We start from the raw sequence: 18,898 nt of genomic DNA, 5'->3' as shown, positions 1-18,898 counted from the left end.
ATCTGCTCCTGGTGTGTGTGTGTGTGTGTGTGTGTGTCTGTCTGTCTGTCTGTGTGTGTGTGTGTGTGTCTGTGTGTGTGAGTGTGCCTGTGTATGTGTGTGAGTGTGTGTGTGTGTGTCTGTTTGTGTCTGTGTATGTGTGTGTGAGTGTCTGTGTGTGTCTGTTTGTGTGTGAGTGTGTGTGTGTGAATGTGAATGTGTATCTGTTTGTGTCTGTGTATGTGTGTGTGTCTGTGTGTGGTTGTGAGTGTGTGTTTGTGTCTGTGTGTGAGTGTGTGTGTGTGAATGTGTGTCTGTCTGTGTCTGTGCATGTGTGTGTGTGTGTCTGTGTCTGAGTGTGTATGTGTCTGTGTATGTCTGTGTGTGTGTGTGTGTGAATATGTATCTGTTTGTGTATGTGTGTGTGAGTGTGTGTCTGTGTATGTATCTGTTTGTGTCTGTGTATGTTTGGGGGGGGGGGGGGAAGGGGGAGGTCAGGGACGTCTGTGTGCTTGCGTGCCTTCAAGCAGATGTTGTGCAGCACGTATGGATGATCTGTCTGCACGCTTTTGACACCTGTAACTGAAACTGAAACTGGTTGTCTTGTATGCTGCTTCTTCTGATCTATGTCTGTCAGGAACGTCGGACAAGCAAGTGCCTTTTTCTTGCTTTCATTCTTCTTCTTCTTCTACGTTATTGTTGTTGTTGTTGTTGTTGAACCCTGTCCCCACAAAATTCTTGAACTTACCAAAGCCTTTTCCGTATGTGTTGATTCATATGTGAATGTAGATACGGCACATGATAAACATTGTCTTTTCTTTTCTTTTCTTAATGATTGACTGAATGAATGAAACAGACAGAAAAAAAAAGAGAGAGATAAAAATGAAAGTGAAACCACACGAAAAACCGATATGAGAGAAAACACACACACACACACACACACACACACACACACACTTGCACACACACACACACTCACACACACATGCATGCACACACACACGCACGCGCGCGCGTGCACCCACATCATAACCAAACTATTTTAACCCCCTTCGAACGTTGAACCTTGATGAACTGAGATCAGTGTGAAATCATGAGTTTGAAAGTGCAGTTACTATTTTTGGGAGGGGGGAGGGGGGGGGGATCGTACTTTTGAATGGTTTAAATTTTTTTTTTTTTTTCTGGATGAAAAAGCTGTTTGCCGTAAATTCATCCATTATTTCATCCTGTTGATCCACAAAGAAGAGAAAACTGTGCCAGTCCATAAATGGTCCTTAAGTTTTATGGAACCCTGTATACAGCACAGAACATCTGTGAGGTCTGTTTGTGTGCTGTTGTTCTGTACACAAGTGGTCCTTAAGATTTATGGAACCCTGTATACAGCACAGAATATCTATGAGGTCTGTTTGTGTGCTGTTGCTGTGTACGCAAGTGGTCCTTAAGTTTTATGGAACCCTGTATACAGCACAGAATATCTGTGAAGTCTGTTCGTTTGTGTATTGTTGCTCAGTAGTAGCTGGAACTCTGGGGAAAAAAAAAAAATCTTTGTTTCATTGACTTTTCAAAAGTTTCTGATGACACATGAACAATTTTTCAGTTTTTCTATGTCTGATTGAAAGATGTCACTGTTGTTGTTGTTGGTTTTTTGTTGTTGTTTTTTTTTTTTGGGGGGGGGGGGGTGTCAGTTTTTGTTTGTTTGTTTTTTGCCTTTTTTTTTCTGTTGAGTTGGGTGTTATTTTTGTGTGATCCTTTTGGGATTGCGAAACGTGTAGTTGGTGTGAATGTATTGTTGTAAATACCATTGTTTTTTTTTTTAAATTACACATACTTAACCATGACCCAACTAGTGCAGACTCCGGCAGGGGTCTGACATTCCTGTCCTGTGCAAACTACTATCCCGCCTATGCGGAGAAAACGAAAGTAACTATGGCCGATAACCTCCCAGAAGTAGGTAACTTCCCCTTTGTCCTGCTGGTTAGCGCCCTCTTTTTCCGGCAGCCGTTTTTTTTTTTTTTTTCTTCCTAAAGGTTTTAATTTGTGTGTGGGGCGTTTGGTGTTGTTGAGGTTGTGGGTGTTATCAACCTTTTTTTTTTTTTTAGGGCGAATGATGAGAACAGGGTTGGTAGTTGGAGTTTTGGGAAAACTTTTTGTTGTTGTTATTGTTTTTGGGTGGGGGTTTTTTTGTTTGTTTTTTTTTTATATTGTTTCAGAGAGAGATGTGTACAGTGATGGTGGTGGTGGTGGTGAATTTGTGTGTTTGTACATGAATGTGTGTGCACGTGCTGTGTTTGTGTGTGTGTGTGAGTTTGGTGTGTGTGTGTGTGTGTGAGTGAGGTGTGTAGTGGGGGGACGGGGGTGGAGGATGGTGTAGGGTTGGTGATTGAGTATACTGATTGATTTGTGTGTGTGCACAGTGTGTGTGTCTGTGTGAGGGTGAAAGATTAAGCTTCTACAGCATTTTTATGTCCTGCCCTCCTCTGTGTGTGTGTGTGTGTGTGTGTCTTGGTGTATATGTGTGTGTATGTACTGGTGTGTGTGTGTGTGTGTGTGTGTTCTCAACACAGCATTAATCTGATAGTGAAAAATTAAGAAAAAGTGTTTTTGTATGCATGTGCTTGCATGCTTGTGTGTAAGATGTGTGTGTTTGTATGTGCGAATGCATGGTTGTTCGTGTGTTATGTGTGTGTGAATGAATGCATACACACATGCATGTGTGTGTGAATGTGTGTGTGTGTGTATGTACGTGTGTGTGTGTGTGTGAGGGTGAAAGAATAAGCTTCTACAGCTTTTTTTACGTGTGTGTGTGTGTGTGTCTTTTCTGCCATACAGCTTGTGATTCACAAAATTCTTAATGTACTTTCAGTTGAGACAATGTTTCACTGGTTTTTTTGTTGTTGTTTTTTTTGTTTTTTTTTTGCTTTTGCTTTTTTCTCTTTCCATGTTATACTCTATGACTTACATTCCAAACTTCTCAAGGGGACCTTTGTGAGTGTGAAAAATGCTGAAATTTTGTCTACTTACTAATGTGTCTACTTTGTCTACTTACACATAGATATATCTATAACCATAGATACATTATACATATAATTACATAGGCTGTTGTTGTTAGTGACAGTTTTGAGAGAATTTCATTGACGTGAGAATCAGTGAACTGATTTGTGATCTTTGAAATTTTGTCATTAAAAAAATGATAATTCAAAACTTTTGTCAGCTTGGACATGTCCTCATTTAAATGATTTTTTGTTTGTTTGTTTGCTGTTGTTGAGAAAAAAAAATTGTTACCCAGATTGTTTCATATTCAAGTTAATACATCCTGAAATTTCTTTCCTTATTTTGTTTTATCTTATTTTATCCACATCGTTTTCTAACTCAGAAAGACGTGTTGTTGTTTTTTTTCTAATTGTTGTTGTCCACAGAAATATGTTATTCATTTTTATAATGTTTTTATTAACCAGTAGGATCCTTTGCTTATCTTATCCCTCTTCAGAAAACCTTGAGTAATGGTCTGGATTCAAGTCTTTCAGATTAAACATTAAAACCGAAAACCTAGGACACACAGAATGCGCTTTTAGCACGAGTAACAACTTGAGAGACCTTTGACAAAATTGTGAAACTGAAGAAATAAAATCCATTTTGATGATGGTATTTAAAGATATATGTGGATACAGACAGGGGTGAAAATGCACTCCCAGATAATGTTGAAATATGTTCTCCTGTAGGAGATTGGCTTTTGCTCTATTGCAAAGATCTGTTGTGGCAACAGCAAAAAAAAAAAAAATCCATATTAAGGCATGCGTTAGCGCAGGCATGTGTGCGTGTGCGCGCACACACATGCACACTCACACACACATGCAGACAGACACAAACACACACTCTCTCTCTCTCTCTTTCTCTCTCTCTCTCTCACACACACACACACACACACACATGCTCTGTTCATGCACTCACTCACATATACAGACGTACATGCGGGCACACATACATGCATGCACACACTTTGATACACAACACACACACACGCATACACACACGCATACACAAACATGATCTGCATGAACATGCATATATAATTAGTGGTATTATTTATTTGCCCTCACGCTGTCTCGGATATAAGTCATAAACTAAACTGATTTAACTGACTGATTTTGCTGTTTCGTGATAGAAAGTGTGAAAGACAAATCCTGAGGTGCTGTTTCTTTTGCTTTGTATTTATTTTTATTTATTATTTATTTTGTTGTGTTTATGTTCAACTTTGAGAAAGCTCAGGGTGTTTGCTTTGTCTTTTGTGAGAAAACTTTGATTTTGCTCTGTCTTTTGTGAGAAAGCTTTGATGTTTGCTCTGTCTTTTGTGAGAAAGCTTTGATGTTTGCTTTGTCTTTTGTGAGAAAGCTTTGATGTTTGCTCTGTCTTTTGTGAGAAAACTTTGATGTTTGCTCTGTCTTTTGTGAGAAAGCTTTGATGTTTGCTCTGTCTTTTGTGAGAAAGCTTTGATGTTTGCAGAAAGCTTTGATGTTTGCTCTGTCTTTTGTGAGAAAGCTTTGATGTTTGCAGAAAGCTTTGATGTTTGCTCTGTCTTTTGTGAGAAACCTTTGATGTTTTGCTCTGTCTTTTGTGAGAAAGCTTTGATGTTGGCTGTGTCTTTTGTGAGAAAGATTTGATGTTGGCTGTGTCTTTTGTGAGAAAACTTTGATGTTTTGCTCTGTCTTTTGTGAGAAAGCTCTTATGTTTGCTCTGTCTTTTGTGACAAAAGCTTTGATGTTTGCTCTGTCTTTTGTGAGAAAGCTTTGATGTTTGCAGAAAGCTTTGATGTTTGCTCTGTCTTTTGTGAGAAAGCTTTGATGTTTGCAGAAAGCTTTGATGTTTGCTCTGTCTTTTGTGAGAAAGCTTTGATGTTTGCTCTGTCTTTTGTGAGAAAGCTTTGATGTTTGCTCTGTCTTTTGTGAGAAAGCTTTGATGTTTGCTTTGTCTTTTGTGAGAAAGCTTTGATGTTTGCTCTGTCTTTTGTGAGAAAGCTCTTATGTTTGCTCTGTCTTTTGTGAGAAACCTTTGATGTTTTGCTCTGTCTTTTGTGAGAAAGCTTTGATGTTGGCTCTGTCTTTTGTGAGAAAGATTTGATGTTGGCTGTGTCTTTTGTGAGAAAAGCTTTGATGTTTGCTCTGTCTTTTGTGAGAAAGCTTTGATGTTGGCTCTGTCTTTTGTGAGAAAGATTTAATGTTGGCTGTGTCTTTTGTGAGAAAGCTTTGATGTTGGCTCTGTCTTTTGTGAGAAAGATTTAATGTTGGCTGTGTCTTTTGTGAGAAAACTTTGATGTTTTGCTCTGTCTTTTGTGAGAAAGCTCTTATGTTTGCTCTGTCTTTTGTGACAAAAGCTTTGATGTTTGCTCTGTCTTTTGTGAGAAAGCTTTGATGTTTGCTCTTTGATGTTTGCTCTGTCTTTTGTGAGAAAGCTTTGATGTTTGCTCTGTCTTTTGTGAGAAAGCTCTTATGTTGGCTCTGTCTTTTGTGAGGAAGCTTTGATGTTTGCTCTGTCTTTTGTGAGAAACCTTTGATGTTTGCTCTGTCTTTTGTGAGAAAGCTTTGATGTTTGTAGAAAGCTTTGATGTTTGCTCTGTCTTTTGTGAGAAAGCTTTGATGTCTGCAGAAAGCTTTGATGTTTGCTCTGTCTTTTGTGAGAAAGCTTTGATGTTGGCTCTGTCTTTTGTGAGAAAGCTTTGATGTTTGCAGAAAGCTTTGATGTTTGCTCTGTCTTTTGTGAGAAAGCTTTGATGTTTGCTCTGTCTTTTGTGAGAAAGCTTTGATGTTTGCAGAAAGCTTTGATGTTTGCTTTGTCTTTTGTGAGAAAGCTTTGATGTTTGCTCTGTCTTTTGTGAGAAAACTTTGATGTTGGCTCTGTCTTTTGTGAGAAACCTTTGATGTTTGCTCTGTCTTTTGTGACAAAAGCTTTGATGTTTGCTCTGTCTTTTGTGAGAAAGCTTTGATGTTTTGCTCTGTCTTTTGTGAGAAAACTTTGATGCTGGCTCTGTCTTTTGTGAGAAAGCTTTGATGTTTGCTCTGTCTTTTGTGAGAAAGCTTTGATGTTTGCTCTGTCTTTTGTGAGAAAGATTTGATGTTGGCTGTGTCTTTTGTGAGAAAACTTTGATGTTTTGCTCTGTCTTTTGTGAGAAAGCTCTTATGTTTGCTCTGTCTTTTGTGACAAAAGCTTTGATGTTTGCTCTGTCTTTTGTGAGAAAGCTTTGATGTTTGCTCTGTCTTTTGTGAGAAAGATTTGATGTTGGCTGTGTCTTTTGTGAGAAAACTTTGATGCTTTGCTCTGTCTTTTGTGACAAAAGCTTTGATGTTTGCTCTGTCTTTTGTGAGAAAGCTTTGATGTTTGCAGAAAGCTTTGATGTTTGCTCTGTCTTTTGTGAGAAAGCTTTGATGTTTGCAGAAAGCTTTGATGTTTGCTCTGTCTTTTGTGAGAAAGCTTTGATGTTTGCTCTGTCTTTTGTGAGAAAGCTTTGATGTTTGCAGAAAGCTTTGATGTTTGCTCTGTCTTTTGTGAGAAAGCTTTCATGTTTGCTCTGCCTTTTGTGAGAAAGCTTTGATGTTTGCAGAAAGCTTTGATGTTTGCTCTGTCTTTTGTGAGAAAGCTTTGATGTTTGCAGAAAGCTTTGATGTTTGCTCTGTCTTTTGTGAGAAAGCTTTGATGTTTGCAGAAAGCTTTGATGTTTGCTCTGTCTTTTGGAATGTTGGTTTTTGTTTTGTTGGTTGATTTGGGGTTTTTGTGTGTGTGTGTGTGTGTGTGATTTTTTTTTTGATTTTTTTTTTTTATATGTTGATGTCATGTATGAAGTATGAAGCTTTCAAACACAAAGCTGTACATGGCACACACACACACACACACACACACACACACACACACACATATATCTGTGATGTACACTCACATACACACATACCCGAACACACATGTGCGTGTGCACACACACACACCTACACACACACACACACACACAATAATACACACTAACACACATTCACGATTACTTATACACATACATGTATTGTATGCACATAACTGTGCATGTACACATACACATGCAAACACACAAACACGATTATGTAATCCTGTGCACATACATGCACGCACATACACACACACAGTGTGCATCTACATACCCAATTGCATGCAGGCATTTTGTTGGTATCAATGTACAAATGCGCACACACTCGCAGATTAGACGCATGCATGCATGCATGGGCACAAACCAACAACCAAACCTTATATATATATATATATATATATTTGATGTGTGTGATTATATCTTTATTCTTATGGGTGATTTTTTTCTTCTTTCTGTTATGAAAAAAAAGTGGATGCAAGGCAATTCTTTTCACTGTTTCATTGTTATGTGGTGAATATTGTTGTTAATATTAAAAAAAAATTATAAAGATTAAAAGATATTTCAAATTTATTTCTAAACTTGATGGTCTGGACTTGAAATTAAAGAAAAGATTTCTTTTCTTGGTGTGTTCATGTGTGTGTGTCAGTGTGTGTGACCAGCTTACATGGTTCAGTACTCTGATTTACATCTGTATGTGAGTGTGAGTGAGTGTGTGTGTGTGTCAGACTAAAATACATGGTTAGGTACTCTCATTTGAATGCGTGTGTATGTGCGTGTGTGCATGTGTGCATGAGTTTAACATACATGGTTCAGTAAACTCATTTACATGTGTGCGTGTGTGTGAAACCAGCATACATGGTTCAGTACTCTAATTTACATGTGTATGTGAGTGTGTGTGTGTGCATGTGTGTGTGGTTCCCAGTGGGCCTTCTGACTCCTTGCCACATGCCAACAGTTTAGGGCATTGTTCGGAATGGATCCCTTGCTCAATATACAGGGAATGATAGTAGTAGTAGCAGTTGTTCTTGTCGATTTTTGTTAATCTGGTGTATTAGAATCTTTATATTTTCAGATTCTTGTTATTTCGTGTTGGTCTCGACAGGCATTATATATTTCTTTAAGCCCTATCCACACAATGAGTAGAATGGCTAACGGAAAATGGCAAAATGTATTTCTTTAAGCCCTGTGTACACAATCAATGCACACGCATAATGTAGTCATTGTAAACTATCTTTTCATGTCAACCTCTACACTCCATCTCGCTCTGTACGATCAGCTTCGGATCCACTCTGTTTACGCATACCCAGATTCAAACACTCGACTGCTGGCCGCCGTTCTTTCTGTCTCTGGACATTGCAGTTGGAATGAACATCTTTCGCTTCGTCAGGTCTCCACACTCAGCTCTTTCAAGTCTGGTCTTGAAACCCACCTCTTGCCAAAATAGCCCCCCTCCATGCTTCTTCCATTTTTAGAGTTACGCATGCTGTGATTGACTGGTGCGAAAGCGCTTTGATTTGTCTCTGCACAAGATTCGGCGCTATATATAAATATAATAATAATTATTATTAACTATCCACACAATACAACAAACTACCGAACAGAAGAGTGGTGGGAATAACAAACAAGCAAAACACAACGTGCATTGTGTGATGGATATTTCAAAATCTCTTAGCATGAGTGAATCCAGTAAGGTCAAAACAGGATTGGCTATAAATCCTCGGTTGATATGAATACTTATATATCGTCAGTCCTTTGACTAAGACCAAGCTCTAAGCGCTTTGCAACCACAGAGTCATTTGTGCAACAGGCTTCCTAACCAGGGTGGAGAGCTCACTAAGAGCTGCTGTTAGGCACTCGTCATTCGTTTCCTGAGGCTGTGTCATCCAGTCAGCCTTCAGAAAGAAGAGCATGGACAAAGTAATTAGAACTGTCGTCACCATTCGCCAACTGACTGGACACAGGCATGAAGCTACCGAATAAAGAATCAAGGTGTTTTGTTTGCAAAATGAATGGGTGAACAATGTTAACAGTGCTGGCAAACAAAAACAGTGTCTAATTCACTTTCCCTGATTCTCCTTAACCACAAGAATTGTATAATCCTCTGAAAGAAATACGACCACGGCAACAGATGTGGGATCTGGAATTGTAGGCTTGGGTTCCACAACAGGACGTGGAGGATCCTTTAAACTGGAGTTGTCCGGCACAACAGATGTGGGATCTGGAATTGTAGGCTTGGGTTCCACAACAGGACGTGGAGGATCCTTTAAACTGGAGTTGTCCGGCACAACAGATGTGGGATCTGGAATTGTAGGCTTGGGTTCCACAACAGGACGTGGAGGATCCTTTAAACTGGAGTTGTCCGGCACAACAGATGTGGGATCTGGAATTGTAGGCTTGGGTTCCGCAACAGGACGTGGAGGATCCTTTAAACTGGAGTTGTCCGGCACAACAGATGTGGGATCTGGAATTGTAGGCTTGGGTTCCGCAACAGGACGTGGAGGATCCTTTAAACTGGAGTTGTCCGGCACAACAGATGTGGGATCTGGAATTGTAGGCTTGGGTTCCGCAACAGGACGTGGAGGATCCTTTAAACTGGAGTTGTCCGGCACAACAGATGTGGGATCTGGAATTGTAGGCTTGGGTTCCGCAACAGGACGTGGAGGATCCTGTTACTCTTATACTCACTAACTTACTCACTCACTCACTTGTGGTGCCGTTAACCTCGAACATTGCCGTTATCCTTGAAAAAAACACATTGAACTTCACGAATCGTATGTCGAATCAACGAGGAATCAGTGTAGAACTGACCAGCATGTCTTTTTTTGTTATCAAAATTAATATAAACGCGGCGAAACAGAGCGAAACAATCAAAAACTTAAAATGATAAAACCTCAGTCGAGGCTTCCAAAAGAAAATGAGCACTCCTCATCTGGCAACGCGTATTCCCAGCTGGTACTGCGTCACTCAACGGGAAACTTTGAAGATGTCCTGCAACACGTCTGCAAGAATGGGGTCCCGGTGTAACAGGCCAGACTCTACCCTGTCCAGAACATACCCCCCCGTTCAACTGGCCAAGTCCAAATAATACTCCTGCTGTATAAACTGGCCAGGGCCATAATATACCCCGGGCATAACTAGCCTAGGCTACTTTCTACCCGGGGTACACTTTGGCCCAGGCCAGTTTATATCCTCTGGGCCATTTTATACCCCCCCTCTGAAATGCATTGATATTTGAAAGGTGTGAATATTGCCAAGGTTTGTAACCTTAGAATGAAGGCTAGGTGAACTGCGATGTATGTTTTACAAAACATTTACCCTACACTAGGCTTTGATTCAAAATGGGGAAAACAAGTACGTGCCTAAAAATATTTATTTCCAAAGTCGGTTTTCAATTTTTTTTTAAATGTTCAAAGGAAGCAGAAAAGTGTTTTGCTATCAGTAAGTTGCAAAAGTTGTTTATCTAAATATCATTTGCAGTTTGGAACACATTTAAGCTTTCTTAATGTGTAGTTATGGTATTGAGTATTTAAATGTCTTATTTTGGGCGGGGAGTTATCATTTGATAGTGGTCATTCGTGCGCTAATAAAAGGATAGATAAAAACTAAAATGATTATATTGAAATGTAGAAAAATTTATTTGCAAGGAAAGAAATAGACAGAAAGAGAGGAAGAAGAAAGGAAAGGATCGAGACGAAAAAGAAAGAACGAGAGATGGTGTTGAGTACAGAGGTCTCCACTAAAAAGTGAAAAAGCAAGAAAAGAAACGATGAAAAAAAAGAACAGAAAAAAGGTACATTAATTTTTACACGAGCGCGTACAGACACGCACACGCACACACGCACGCGCGCGCGCGCACACACACACACACACACGTTATATTGTTATGCTTTTTTTTTTTTTAAAGCAAAACTTAAATCAATCATTTTCTATATATGTAACGCACACACACACACGCGCGCGCGCGCACCTACGCGCAAACACGCACGCACACACACTTTCACTTACTAGCATGCGTACACAGTAATTTCTTTCCCCCCTCTATTTTTTCCTACCCTCGTCTATTATCACTTACAGTGAAAAGACGTAAAGCTAAAGAACGAACACACACCCACACACACACACACACACACACACACACACACACACACACACACACACACACACACACACACACACACACACACACACACACACACACACACACACACACACACACACACAGAGCAATGCGAGCCTGTTGATTTGCTGAGAGGCTCTCTCGAGGAGCAACGTGTGCTAGCGAAACTAATTTCACAACAGGGCATAACGCAAACAACAAACTAGAAAGACACCCACAGCCCATTCGCTTTCCAGTCACCCAGTGATTGTACCCTCTCGGGGTTTCCTGAAATGAACATGTCTTGTCTTCTCTTGTGTTGGAACTCATAAACAGGGTCCCGGGTTCGAATCTAGGTGACGATACCATGTGGGTAAAGGATGGAGATTTTTCCGATCCCCCAGGTCAACATTTGTCGCAGACGTGCTAGTGCCTGAACCCCCTTCGTGTGTATACGCGCGCAGAAGATCAAATACGCACGTTTAAGATCCTGTAATCCATGTCAGCGTTCGGTGGGTTTATGGAAACAAGAATATACCCAGCATGCACACCCCCCAAAAACGGAGTATGGCTGCCTACGTGGCGGGGTAAATAAACAAAATGGTCATACACGTAACATGTTGCATATCTGTCTGAGTGTGTATGTGTGCATGCCTGAAATCTAATTGTATAACACAGGAAACGAATGATGAGCGCCAAGTGGCAGCCGTCAGTTGGTTCTACCCAGGTAGGCAGCCTTGTTGTGCAAACGATGCTGTGTTTGGAAAGCGCTTAGAGCTTGGTCTCCGACCGAGGACAGGCGCTATGTAAGTATCTATATCAGTTAATCAATACAAAGAGCCGAAACCCAACGCCGGCTGAAAGCAGTTGATGTCAGCACGACTGGTACTACTTCGTCTATGTAACAAACAATTGCAATTGATTTTATGAAGTGAAGCTTGGCCATACACTTTCACCACAGCAAACAGACAGGTGGTTTTCATTATCTTATTCATTTCATCGTTCATTCTCCTATTCTTTCCGTATAACATGTACGTAAAGCTGCGTATACATGAATGCATACACACATGCATGTGTGTGTGAATGTGTGTGTGTGTGTATGTGTGTGTGTGTGTGTGTGTGTACGCGCGGACGTGCATGCAAGCATCCATGCTTACGTGCATCAGGAACATGAGAGACTTTGTGTCACAGTTGAACACACAGAGAACAACCCTCCACAAACGATTTCAAAATAAACACAACAAATTGTGCTCAGATAAAGAGCCTGTTGCTTGCTTGATCCATTTCAAATTCACGCAATAACGTGTTCCCTTGTTGAACGACTGCAAGATACTCTTCTTATTTTATTTTATTTCACACACCATTCAGTCGGGAAAAAAAATGAATGCAAGCTTTTCTGGCTGGATAATGCATAAGAGAGCGAGAGGTGTGGACGGGGGATATTCAGTGCGGCACAATTGTCGCCGGCGCAGGTGCAGGTGTTTGTTTTACATTGAAGGTGTCACATTTCTTTGTCACTCACACATGCGCTGAAGACATACACACACTCACACACACACATGCCGCACACACACATACAAATACTACACACACACACACACACACACACACACATTAACACACTAACACACTAACACACACACTCAAAATAAACACACACACTCAAATAAACACACACACACATACACACGCACACGCACACACACACGCACACACAGAGATATATATATATATATATGTATACACACACACACACACACACACACACACACACACACACACACACACACACACATATATATATATATATATATATATATATATATATATATATATATATATATATATACATACGGCTCTGTTGTAAATAATAGAGCTGGTGCTGCTTTTGTTATTCCAGACCTTAACTTTCAAAACTCATTATTGAAAGCGCGATAAAATATGCACTGAGGGCACAGTGACAACATATGAAACACCGCCGGGGGAGGGGGGCGGGGGGGGGGGGGGGTGGACGGTACAATTATCACGTGATCTTCGGCAAACCAACCAATGCAGGTGTCGGCAATGGATCAGGAAGTGTTTGGGTTCTGCAGTGCGTGGATCTTTTAGTATTGTCACGGGCAGTGCATTGCATGTCTTGGTTCGGCTGTTTTGAGGTCCCTGCATTTCAGGTATAGTGTTTGTTGGGTAGTAGTAGTTGTTGGTGGTGGTGGTGTCTTGTGTGCAGTTCAACTGCTTGGTGAGTTTCTGATAGTTCATCTGTTGTAAATGTGTTAATCGCCGTGTTACTGAATTTATATAAAAACTAATTTTTAAATCGTTAAAGTTGATTCAGTCATTGCAAGTACCGTTTTCTGCTGTGTGTCAGTTTAGGAAAAAAAAAAAAAAAAAAAAAAAAAAGATGTTATGTTTGGTGCTCCGTCAATACCTGTTATAATTTACTGAGGCCTGTAACGTTGTTACTAAAGATGATATTAACAATAACGGGTGTTCATATTGCTCTGTACCTCCTTACCACAGGGGCTGAGAATGCTGCTAACAATTCACATCAATGTGGGGGAAGGAAGGGGAGGGAGGAGGGGACTACGAAAAAATAACAACACAATAATATTGTGGTTTCCGAAGGTGGAATGAAAAATGTCAGCATGCATTTCTGCTGTATTGAATTAAAAAACAACAACAACCCAAAACAAACAACCCCCCCCCCCCCCCCCCAAAAAAAAAAAAGGAAGGAAGGAATTTTTGTTTAATGTCCCGTCACACATATCGGTGATTGAAGACATTTTGTAAAAGTATTTATGAATACATCTGAGTATTATCGGTTAGAAGGGGTGGGAGATGTGGATGAATGGAGGGTTTGGGGAAACTGGGCAAATGAGGGTAAAAATGTGGGTGAAATTTGAAAGAAAAACAAAACAAAGAAACAAACAAACAAACAAAAAAAACCCCTCTAAATACAGTTACAGGAAATTACTTAAAGGACTTCGTAAAAGAGAAGTCGTTAAACTGACAAGCGAAACAACTGATAATGAATGGAAAAAGTCAAAAACATCAACGTTCTCAGTCACTTGTGAAGACACACTTTCGTGTACAAAAGGCTTCATCAAGCTACAGTGAAAAATTATATGCTCAATTGTCAGGTTATTAAAGCATATACACTTGATATTAGAACAATACTTGGTCCGTAATGAATTTGATAATAGTCTGAGAGCTAAGCTCAGAATTGGTCTGCGAATCGGACTAAAGTCTGAGACAGTCAACTGACGAGGTTTTAGACTTGAATTCAAGAAAAAAAAACAACTGCAGTTGTGTTGTATCGTATTCCATAGCATTATCATACCCCTGTCGGTTTTTCCCCACTTTCACCTTTGTAACACATTTTTTTTTTCTCTCTCTCCTTTGTTGACAGAGAGAATGTGGGGTGGGGGTGGGGGAGATGGGTGTCACCTCACATGTCGTTCAAGTTTAGAATAGAATATGTCTTTAGTACAAAGTGTACCGGGGTCACAAGGAATATTAGGGTTAGGTGTGGGAGGGGATAGTACATAACAAGATACGAACATAAATCGAAAATAATACACAAACACAGATACAGTAGAAATTAGGATACATACAAGTGCATATCAATATTTTTTTAAAAAAAACGACAAAAAATAAAAAACTTGTGCATACTCACATGCACGCACTGCACACACACACACACACACACACACACACACACACGTTTGAACAGAAGCTGCATATTACATGTGAATGGGGCTGAACAAGGAAAAAGAGGTTGGCCAGGCGAAGTGGAGGAAAAAGAACAACTCCAGAATGTAGAACTGAATTGAGGAAGGATATCCCATAACGAGTGGGGTACTGTATTATGGTCGAATTCAGAAACGTTTTCAACGAAAATAACAGCATGCTCTTCTGCTTTTTAGAAACAGCGTGCGCACGTACATTTGTGTGAGTGCACGCATGTATGTTTGCACTTGCATGTGTGTGCACGAGAGAGAGAGAGAGAGAGAGAGACTGACACTGACATGTTTCATTGTCCGTTTAGCATAAAAGCCCTCTAGACAAGGGGGAATGACAATTGTTTTCATGAAAACAAAATACCATTCTAATGATTCTCTCTCTCTCTCTCTCTCTCTCTCTCTCTCTCTCTCTCTCACACACACACACACACACACACACACACACCAATATCGTGTATCGGATCACCTTGAAATCGGCAGTTGGTTAATGATCCTTTTTCTTATATTCATTGCTTCTGCAATGAATTTGGCAACACTTTGATACAACTTCGCTGTTGCTAGATAGCAGATTTACAATAAAGTTATCGCTTGGGCTGTCATCAAGTATGTTTATGGCCTTACAGTTTTCATGTGATTATCCAAAAAACTTTTCGAATGAGGACATTCATACATGGGACTATGAAAAATGAGAAATGCCAAACTTTGCTAAATAAGGACGTTAATATGTGGTGTTCTGGTCTTCATTGTTCCTTCTTGTCTCTGACTTCGTTCACAATAACGGGCAGTCAGGGCTTTCGCGATACGCTGTCAGCATGTATGACAGGGCTTTTCTGTTCTTTATCTTTGTCAGTACTGACAGTGATTTGTCATTTCAAGCACTGTGTCAGTGGTGACAGTGATTTGCCATTTCAGACACTGTGTCAGTGGTGACAGTGGTTTGTCATTACAGAAACTGTCAGTGCTGACAGTGATTTGTCATGTCGTTTCAGACATTGTGACAGTGGGTTGTCCTGTCATTTCAGACACTGTGACAGTTGCTGACAGTGGTTTGTCATGTCATTTCAGACACTGTGACAGTTGCTGACAGTGGTTTGTCATGTCATTTCAGACACTGTGACAGTTGCTGACAGGGGTTTGTCATGTCATTTCAGACACTGTGACAGTTGCTGACAGTGGTTTGTCATGTCATTTCAGACACTGTGACAGTTGCTGACCGACACGGAGCGATGACAGCGTACGCTGCGCAAACCATGACCTTGTGCCTGATGGCCGCCTTCTGCACATCGCTGGCTCAACGTCCAGGCAATGAGCACACCTGTGTCTGTCTGTCTGCGTGCTGTCTCTCTGTTTCTCTGCTGACCTGACACTCTCTGAACTGACTGAGTCTCCTGTGTTTCCTCTCCCTGTATCACCATGCATCATCGCCATCATCATCGAACTATCTGGGGACATGGTTCTACCATTTGTTTTTAGTTCCTTCTTATAAAAAAAAAACACAAAAAAACACACACACACAAAATATGCCTTTTTCAGGACTAATGATCAGCATAAATATGATCAAAGAACCCCCCCCCCCCCCTCTCTCTCTCTCTCTTTTGTCACAGCGTTGGACATTAACCGCATCCTTTTCCAAGCTGATAAAATACAAGGCCCGCAGCTGACAACGACAGTCCTCAACGTGGATTTGAGGTCAGGATACAGTTCTCCACTTCCCGCTGGCGTCACGTGGCACTCCCGACTAACACCCAATCAACAGAAGTGCGCGTGCGACCGCCAGGGGGTGCTGAAGCTGACCTTTGGCCCCACGCGCAGGCGCGCGGAAATCAACATGACATTCGAGTACTCACATGGCTGGACCTTCAATGTGGGCGATTCTGTGTCAAATAACGGATATGGTACGGTCGTGTGTGTGTGTGTGTGTGTGTGTGTGAGAGAGAGAGAGAGAGAGAAGGTGGAAGATATGTGTTTAGCGATAAAATCGTGTTCACGTCCAACCTGTTATGTCTGAGATGCTTGAGACATCATTTGGAGAAAACTTTCGAATAACCAACTCCTATTTGAAACATTCTAACAATTTCAATGGCAACAGTTTGTATAGTGCACTTTTCTGAAGTAGCATGGATGCTTTAACTCACTCAGTACGGCCAGTCCTCTCTTCTCCTCTACACAGACCCCTCGGATGTCCAGTGGGTGTCTCAATGACCCAACCTTTAGCTTCCGTCGTCAGAATTGTTGTATTCTTTGTTAATATTCACCTCTTCAGTATAAGAGCCTTCAGCTTGCAATATTTTGATGGTGATAATTGGGGTGAAACGCTGTTAACGTCGTCTCTTTCGCCGTTCGTATGGAGAGAGTTAAACAAAGGTCCAACCCATAACCCTTGTGAAAATCACACTGGCCTGTAATCACTGACTTGTACGTTTCCCACACAGCTGGAGACGGTTTCACCCAAGATTACGACGCCGAGGTGCACTCCATCAACAACAGGATCTACTTCTACGGCAGAGACAACCCTGCCGGTGGAACCTACGGCCTGCTCCACAGCCGGCCTGACTACGTGGGCGTGCAGCCCTACACCACCCTCACCCTCAGCATCGCCGACGAGCTGGCCACGGCCGACAACGGTGACCACTACCTGTACATCAACTCTTACAAGCTCTTCGGCCTCAACGGCCAGAGCGACAGCTCCCCCGGTGGGGTGAACCGTGACGTGTACCTGGGTATGAACCGGGTGGTGGCCGGCTCCTACAGGAATGGCAGGGGTCTGTGCAACGTGCGTGTCCGGTTTTATCCCTCGTAGACAGAGAGAGAGGGTGGGGGAATCATGGGGGAGAGAAGAGGGTCTCTCTCCACTTTCCTGAGCTAGGTGTCCACTTTAATTCCAATGTAGTCGGGGCATCTCTCTTTGTTTATTGCAGCGGTCGAGTGTTTTCCTTCATTAAACTTTGCTGGATTTTTGTTTTCGTGATTTATTTTTAAGAGAATTGTTTTGGTATTTTAATAAGATGTTTTTTTCTGTTGACGAAATGTTGTTATTTACGCTTCCTGCTATGATTTTTATACAGTACTGTGTGGGAACGTATGGTTTGGTTCGCTTAATACGCGAGTGTCGTCTGTTTTTCTATTCACTTGCTTCTTCACTATGTTTTAAGTTAACATGTTGATGAACACTGGTCAAGATAATGACGTCTTTCTCTCAAATCATACTCTAGTTTTTCAGTGTTTTCCATGCTCAGCCATTAAGATGTGTCATCTTCTATTACGCCCATTGTCCCTGATAATTTGAAAGAAAACAAGTTTTGTGTTCCTTATAAATGTTCATATTTTCATCAAAAATGTGGCTGTAAATAATAAAGAATGGACAGAGAAATGTGACATACTATATTTTTGTTATTTCATTGCTGATTCTCTCTCTCTCTCTCTCTCTCTCGCATGCACACACCCACACACACTATAGAATATCTCTCTTTCTCTCTCTCTCTCCCTCACTCGTTCTCTCCCTCTCTCTCTTTTTTTGTCTCTCTCTCTCTCTCTCTCTCCTGTCTCTCTCTCCTCTCTCTTTCACTCTTTCTCTCCCTATCCCTCTATCTCTTTCTCTCTCCCTTTCTCTCCTCTCTTTCTATTTCTTTCTTTCTCTCTCTCACTCTTTCTCTCCCTCTCTCTCCTCTCCTCTCTCACTTTCTATCTCTCTTTCTCCCCCCTCTCTCTCTCTCCTCTCTCTCTCTTTCTCTCCCTCTCTCTTTCTATCTCTCTCTCTCTCTCTCTCTTTCTATCTCATTTCTCTCTCTCTCTCTCTCTCTCTCTCTCTCTCTCTCTCTCTCTCTCTCTCCTTCCTTCATTGTTCACCCCCCTGCCCCCTCTGTTTCACTCAGCCCCGACATCTCCCCCCACGTCTCTCCCACAGACAAAAACACGATTTGAGTGGAAGGGTGTGGGAGGAGGGGGGAAGTGGATGGGGCTGGGCAGGACACTTAAACACGTGACAATATCGATATTATGGTCCAACAAAGCCAAAGCCCAGCACTATAATCATCTTCAATTTTTTTCAAAAAAAGCACACACATACACACATACAGGCGCGCGCGCACACACACACACACACGCACGCACACACACACACACACACACACACACACACACACACACACACATATTGACAATATATTGACTGATAATGGATATTCATATAGCGCCTAC

At 41.2% G+C, this 18,898-nt stretch overlaps 2 protein-coding genes across 2 annotated transcripts; one reads left to right on the top strand and one right to left on the bottom strand.

Annotated features, from left to right (window-relative positions):
• Nucleotides 1-8,814: 8,814 nt before the first annotated feature.
• LOC143276858 (uncharacterized) lies at nt 8,815-9,592 on the bottom strand. Its single transcript, XM_076581515.1, has 2 exons — nt 9,568-9,592; nt 8,815-9,528 (listed from the first exon to the last, which is right to left on the bottom strand). The coding sequence occupies exons 1-2, from the start codon at nt 9,590-9,592 to the stop codon at nt 8,939-8,941; spliced, it is 615 nt and encodes a 204-aa protein (XP_076437630.1). The 3' UTR covers nt 8,815-8,938.
• A 3,417-nt stretch (nt 9,593-13,009) lies between these two features.
• Nucleotides 13,010-18,076, top strand: LOC143276911 (uncharacterized). Its single transcript, XM_076581576.1, has 4 exons — nt 13,010-13,129; nt 15,896-16,003; nt 16,306-16,596; nt 17,134-18,076. Exons 2-4 carry the CDS (start codon nt 15,928-15,930, stop codon nt 17,499-17,501), a joined length of 735 nt encoding a protein of 244 aa, XP_076437691.1. The 5' UTR covers nt 13,010-13,129; nt 15,896-15,927; the 3' UTR covers nt 17,502-18,076.
• Nucleotides 18,077-18,898: the final 822 nt, after the last annotated feature.

This window comes from Babylonia areolata, chromosome 33 (assembly GCF_041734735.1).
Source record: "Babylonia areolata isolate BAREFJ2019XMU chromosome 33, ASM4173473v1, whole genome shotgun sequence".
NCBI lineage: Eukaryota > Metazoa > Mollusca > Gastropoda > Neogastropoda > Buccinidae > Babylonia > Babylonia areolata.
Note: the sequence above shows the minus strand (reverse complement) of the source record. Positions and strands in the feature narration are given on the sequence as shown.

Excerpts from the sequence above, each read along its gene's own strand:
- LOC143276858 (XM_076581515.1), bottom strand. The coding sequence starts at position 9,592 with ATGTTCGAGGTTAACGGCACCACAA. Across the intron at positions 9,529-9,567 it reads CGAGGTTAACGGCACCACAA|GATCCTCCACGTCCTGTTGC; the intron begins GTGAGTGAGTGA and ends TAAGAGTAACAG.
- LOC143276911 (XM_076581576.1), top strand. The coding sequence starts at position 15,928 with ATGACAGCGTACGCTGCGCAAACCATGACCTTGTGCCTGATGGCCGCC. Across the intron at positions 16,004-16,305 it reads ATCGCTGGCTCAACGTCCAG|CGTTGGACATTAACCGCATC; the intron begins GCAATGAGCACA and ends CTTTTGTCACAG. Across the intron at positions 16,597-17,133 it reads TGTGTCAAATAACGGATATG|CTGGAGACGGTTTCACCCAA; the intron begins GTACGGTCGTGT and ends TTTCCCACACAG.